Source organism: Miscanthus floridulus, chromosome 14 (assembly GCF_019320115.1).
Source record: "Miscanthus floridulus cultivar M001 chromosome 14, ASM1932011v1, whole genome shotgun sequence".
Lineage (NCBI taxonomy): Eukaryota > Viridiplantae > Streptophyta > Magnoliopsida > Poales > Poaceae > Miscanthus > Miscanthus floridulus.
The window spans coordinates 2,735,665-2,742,192 of NC_089593.1; the positions used below are offsets into that span (position 1 = coordinate 2,735,665).

At 46.8% G+C, this 6,528-nt stretch overlaps 1 protein-coding gene across 1 annotated transcript; it reads left to right on the forward strand.

Moving 5' to 3' along the window:
- Positions 1-2,022: 2,022 nt before the first annotated feature.
- On the forward strand, positions 2,023-5,735 carry LOC136504636 (V-type proton ATPase subunit C-like). The gene is made up of 11 exons (XM_066499593.1): positions 2,023-2,266; positions 2,361-2,429; positions 2,554-2,681; positions 2,802-2,901; positions 3,564-3,631; positions 3,808-3,949; positions 4,164-4,280; positions 4,377-4,502; positions 5,031-5,114; positions 5,196-5,275; positions 5,364-5,735. Exons 1-11 carry the CDS (start codon positions 2,144-2,146, stop codon positions 5,458-5,460), a joined length of 1,134 nt encoding a protein of 377 aa, XP_066355690.1. The 5' UTR covers positions 2,023-2,143; the 3' UTR covers positions 5,461-5,735.
- Positions 5,736-6,528: the final 793 nt, after the last annotated feature.

Sequence of the window (6,528 nt, forward strand, 5' to 3'; positions counted from 1 at the left end):
CAAAATTTGGTTCATCAAAATTGGACACTCCTAGCTTGAGATATGAATGTTTGAAATATGCATTCAAATCTGTGAAAACAAATCAGAAAATCAAATAATACACAGACTGGCAGATGGGGCCCGCTGGTCAGTAGGACCCACACGTCAGTGACTCCAGAGCAGAGGAGGTGCTCTAGCCAGCCCTATATCGTCGGTGGCGAGATCACCGGCGACGACTGTGACACCAACGTGTTCCTCTCATCACGCCGCATCGATAGGTGGTGACTACGCGACCTAGGGTTCACCGGAGACAGCTCGTCGGCGACAATGGCGAACGACAGAGGTAGCTCGGCGGTACGTCGGTGTTCTCCAGCCATCGCGTGCTCCAGTGAGGTGTGCTATGGCTACGCGGAATCCTAACAAAGCTATCTATGGTGGTTAGGGCTTCGGTGAGGCGGTGGTGAGCTCCGACCGCGTGCATGCCGCGGCGGCGGCACACGGAGCACGGTGGCGCTCCCACCGTTCTAGCTAGATGGCGACGAAAGGCAGGTCTCCGTCATGCCATACACAAGGGCTAGGGTCACTCAACCTAAGACATGTGAGAGAGGAGGGAGATGATGGACTAGCTCGGCAACGGCGAGCTCAAGTGCCACGGCGGCCATGGCGGCCGTGCGTAGAATGGCGACACATTTCAAATCAACCAAGCGGTAGCGTCAAACTAGACAATGGATTAAGATGCTAGGACCTACGACGAAGACCAGACGAGGGAGAGAGTGCGAAGGTGCCTAGATTGTGGCTAGCCACGACGAGCATGGAGCTCAGCAGCGCTCCGGCGAGAACACCGGTGGCGGAAACGGCAAAATGCGCCCCTACCTAGACTCGAAGTGCTTGGTAAAGGGGTGGAGGTTGAAGCGCGGAACAAGGCTGAGCTGTTGGCGCAATCGATTGGAAAATGGTGCGGCGATGGTACCAAGCGAGCGCGGCGAAACTCACGGCGGCGATGGCGACAGTGGCGCTGCTGCTTGGCAGACGAGAGGAAAGGCGAGCGAGAGCAAGAGAGCGAGGAATGGATTGAGCACGGCGTCCCCTCACTCTTCACCATGTTGCGGCCCAACCGGCCAGGCCAATGTCGACGTACGGCCATGGAGGACCTTGATTGAAGGCTAGGGTGCGGCCATGGAGGAGAAGAGTGGAACGTGCGTGCGGCTTGTGGCTAGCAGCTTGTGGAGTGGGGGATTTTTTTTGGAGGCGGCGTGTGAGTATAAGATATTTGTGAATACGTGAAGCCACATAGCATTCGATGTTCGGACGCCCTAATTATAGCCGTTTGATTTTTCTAAGTCCAGACTATATATAAAAATAAAAAAACTATATATCTATAGAAGGCCAAACATCTCTTCTCCTGGAGCCAGCCATAACGGCAGGCATCTCTCAGTTACAGCTCAGGGGCAGCCGCTGCAGTAGCGGAAACAAATGGGACATGCATAATTTGAAATGGAGGGAGTATACGACGAGTTTCGGATATTCTTTCTGCTATAGTAACGTTCTCTTAAATTATAAATTAATTTAAAAATATTTGTCTAAAACAACTTATACGGTTGAAGCTAAGGCACGCTTGCTTGTGACAGCGACCTCGCCACGCCATGCTCCTTTCTAGCAACGGGCACAAAGAGGATGGTTCCCCGAGCTTCCGCAGCGGATCCGGCAAGCCATAGTGTCCGTGATGAATGTGTGGGCAATGTGTTCGTGCAAATTTTTGCTGAAGCTTTTTTGTTCGAATTCAACCATATGCAATAGTTTGCACTCAGCTAGATGAATTGACATCATCATGTCATATATAAAACTGTTTGGGAAACATTAACTGTAGAAATAGAATGATGCTCCTCTTATGATTTATTTACAGTTTTTTTTTTGAGGAAGATGATTTATTTACAGATGGTAGAACAGTGACAACGATCTCCTGCGACAACGATCTCGGCCGTCCCCGTCCACGGCCATGGAACGGACACGTTGCTAAATACCGGGCCCGGCCCGGCCTGCGTTCCCTCCAACAGGGCCCAGCCCAAACTCACTCGTCCCCTCCCCGGCGTTCCCCGAGACGACGAGATCCATCGCCACCATCAGAATCGCAGACCAGACCAGGTGATCCACGGCGGTGGCGGCGATGGCGACCCGCTACTGGATCGTCTCTCTCCCCGTGCAGACTCCCGGCGCCACCGCAACCTCGCTCTGGTCGCGCCTGCAGGACGGCGTCTCCCGCCACTCCTTCGACACCCCGCTGTACCGGGTAATTCTGTCGCTTTCCCTCCCTCGCCGGTCGAATCATCCAGAATACAAAGCTCGCCTCGCCTGACCTCCTCCCGTTCCCTCTGGCCGCGCAGTTCAACGTCCCGGACCTCCGCGTCGGTACCTTCGACTCCCTCCTCGCCCTCAGCGACGACCTCGTCAAGGTATGTATGCTTGGGCTGCCCAGCCCCTTCGATTCCATCTTCCATCTCTAGAGTTCCCTGCAGCCCCGAGCAATAGTTCGATTCCATGGCACTCTGCCTCACTTGCCTCCTTCGCCTTCGCCAGTCCAACGTGTTCGTGGAGGGCGTGTCGCACAAGATCCGGAGGCAGATCGAGGACCTCGAGCGCGCCGGAGGCGTCGACAGCGGGGCCCTCACCGTCGATGGCGTCCCCGTCGACACCTACCTCACCAGGTCAGGTCTGCTGCTACCTGCCTCCTGTCCTGTCCAGTCCGCCGATCGGATTCGGATGGGCGGTTTGTTGCCCCAACGTGTGTGTAGCTCAAAAGCTAGCTTGTCCGCGCGTGCGTGCAGGTTCGTGTGGGACGAGGGCAAGTACCCCACAATGTCGCCGCTCAAGGAGATTGTTGGCAGCATCCAGTCGCAGGTCGCCAAGATTGAGGATGACATGAAGGTTGGTTTGTTTCTCGTAACACAGCTCTGATGCTTGGTCAGAGTGTTCTGTAATGATCCACCAACATCAACATCACATATAATCAGACTTGTGCATACTACTGTACTGCATTGATTTGGCATCCTATTGGATACAGACTAAGGTTGCCTTTTATAATTCGCTGCTGGCTTCTGTAGTTTTATATATCTAGAGTTAATTAATTAAATTAAAAGGAGCTCTGTTCTGTTACTGGAGCATTCTGGTGGTTTCATGTGTTTTTTTGTTTCCCATAATAGGTGCCTAAATGATGCATGACTAGTTACTTGACCATTAGCTCTACTTCTCCTTTTACGCATTCAGTTGTCACATTCCTTTTATTCAAATTTACAGATCACAACTAGGGTCCAAAGTAATGAGAAATTGATGCCAGATTTTCTCAGGATAAAGCAAACCCATGTATTTCACAGATAACATACCCCTTGAATATCTATCTGCCTGTGATTATTCCTTCCCAAATCTATGTACGCTTTTTTTTCCTGCTTATTATCAGCTGTATTCCCACATGGGGTTTGGTCTCAAGTTTATGACCTTCATTTCATTGTGGTATTACACGATGATGGTTTTTGTAATATTGTTGGCTGGGAACTGTGTTTACAATGATTAAAAGATATTCTATTTTCTAGGTTCGAGCAGCAGAATATAACAATGTAAGGAGCCAGCTTAATGCAATCAACAGAAAGCAAAGTGGGAGGTATTGCCATACTTTTGTCACTAGCTTTTTGGAGGAATTTTTTTATGCTTATGTTAGCTGTGATCTCAACCATTATTCAATTCCTTTGTTGTTTTATGTAATGCAAATGGGAAAGCAGAGTGAGGTAAACTGTTTCTTGTTATGCACTGATTAATTTGCCTTTTCTTCTCTGACAGCTTAGCAGTTCGTGATCTTTCCAATCTGGTAAAACCAGAGGATATGATCAGCTCAGAGCATCTAGTGACACTTCTTGCTATTGTTCCAAAGTACTCCCAGAAGGACTGGTTGTCAAGCTATGAGTCACTCGACACATTTGTGGTAATGATAATTTTCTGCTGTGCTTCATTTATGGTGCTTTTCAGCCTGTTTTAGAACCTCCTAAATTGACAAGTTTTTCTTCAAGCTTTCATTTAAAAGAGAAATTGAATGCTGTTTTGTCAAGTTGCTCTAAACTGTATCCCTTATTTCATTGTGTATATTCATATTTAGTATTCAGCAGCCCTTTCATTTTGAGCTGAACATGATTTTATAGGTACCCAGGTCATCTAAACAGCTCTATGAAGACAATGAGTATGCACTCTACACCGTAACACTTTTTGCTAAGGTTGTTGACAACTTTAAGGTCCGTGCTCGCGAGAAGGGTTTCCAGGTAAGGTTTCCTTGGACGCCTTATGCTTTTTACATTAATATGGCAACCCATCTTTAGTCTTTCATCATTCGCTAAGTTTTATTCATTTTGTTCTAGGTTCGTGATTTTGAGTATAGTCCTGAAGCACAAGAAAGTAGAAAGCAGGAGATGGAGAAGTTACTGCAAGACCAGGAAGCAATGAGGACCTCGCTTCTGCAATGGTGCTATGCCAGCTACAGCGAGGTACTTGGTCTTTTCCAACATATTCCAGTGGCCCTATGATCCTACCCACAATAGCATTTATTTCCTTAAAAATGCAACTGGTTTGTTTTTCTTGTGAATATCAGAAACTTTGAATGGGAATTTGATTTTAGACCATATGTTTATATTGAAAGCCATTGTGTTAATGTTTGTTGTCACTGGACACTGAGTGTGTCCTATTTTTATGGGTTTAGGTCTATGAAACTCCTAATTTTCATCATAGAAAAATTCTCACTACTGGGCCTGTGGCCTTGGCTAGATTTTAGATATTTGCACGTGCACCTGATTTTTTAGATGGTTGCTTGAGTAAACATGACCAAAGTATTGAGGATCAAATGCTTTGTTGTTGTGGTTATACAATATGCTAATATTTGATTTGGTTTCTTTCTCATGCTTATCTTGCTTGCCTGACAACAACTCCACCTGTGTTTGACTGGGTTAAGTCCCTTGTTCCTAAAAGTTATTTCATAAGGACCTGTTCCCTAAAGGGTTGTAATTATTTTTGCGCAGGTATTCAGTTCCTGGATGCACTTCTGTGCTGTGCGTATCTTTGTAGAGAGCATTCTTAGATATGGTCTGCCACCATCATTCCTGGTAATTTGCTCTACTGTCTGACTCTTTGTGATGCTCAACTCTCTATCTTGCATGTCTTGTCTGATCTTTCTATTGCATTAGTCTGCCGTTCTTGCTCCATCTACAAAGGGCGAGAAGAAAGTAAGGAGCATCGTAGAGGAGCTTTATGGCAATGTCCATAGGTAATTCGGTGTTTGGAGTGTAGTCGTTATATTATTAAGTCACATCTTTTGTCTTGTTTTTCACTAAACTGCAACATTTGAATTACAGTATTTATTGGAAAGTCGAAGATGATGCGGCCGTTGCTGGTCTGGGAGGTGAATCAGAGGTCCATCCTTACGTCTCATTCACCGTAAACTTTGTCTGAGTCTAGTATGTCCCCAATGTCTGTGGCTTGCCAATATTTTGGAGCATCTATTACCTCGAGTAATCGAAACAATCGACTGGTTCTGTATATTATTAGTGATACGCCAATTCTTTCTTTATTTGTCACTTTTATCTTATCATGTAATTTCTATCGGATAGATAAGCCGATCAATAATGTAGCTTTTGTGAGAACTGAAATAGATCGATCACTATGTAATACTTGTTCTCGTAACATCGGGCTATTGTTACTCTAATAAAGCCATGTCAAATAATTCAGATCGTCGGTCACTGAGATTTGGATTTTAACCATCGAGGCTTTCTCTAAATGGCTTCCCAAAGTTTCCAATCATGCTTGTCCTGGTTACCGCGTCCAAGAATTTCAAGAATGATTTTGAATGAAAAAAAAGAATTTTCTACGATTTCTCAAATATTTTAATCAAACTCAAACGTTAGGATAACCAAAAGCACATATAGGATACATGTTGATGAATACCTAATGCAAGGGCTACATGAATCCTTTACTTAGCACCTTCACAGTGTGATTAACCCTAGACTGATTCTACTGATCAGCCAAGGGCTCGGGGGCTAGATCCAGCGGGTGCGCTCGTGCATCCTCGTCGGATACCGACCGAAACCCCAAGGGCTCAGGCCTCCATCACTCGGGGGCTCCGACCGAGGAAAGATGGTGCCAAGGGCTCGGGGGCTAGATCCAGCGGGTGCGCTCGTGCATCCTCGTCGGATACCGACCGAAACCCCAAGGGCTCAGGCCTCCATGGCTCGGGGGCTCCAACCGAGGAAAGATGGTCCTGCATGGCTCGGGGGCTCCAACCGAGAAAAGATGGCTCAGGAAATTGGGGGCACTGCATGCTCATGCTGAATTGCTGATCACACACCTACAGTGCAAGATTGATGAGAAATCGAGGCTGTATGAGGATGAAGCCCTGCAGAACATATTTTTGATGAAGGAGGTGAAGGATTTAGAGCTCGAGACATTGCTTGGTGATAATTGGATTCGCAAGCGTCATGGTCAGATTAGACAATACTCTACGGGGTATCTCCGGTCGTTATG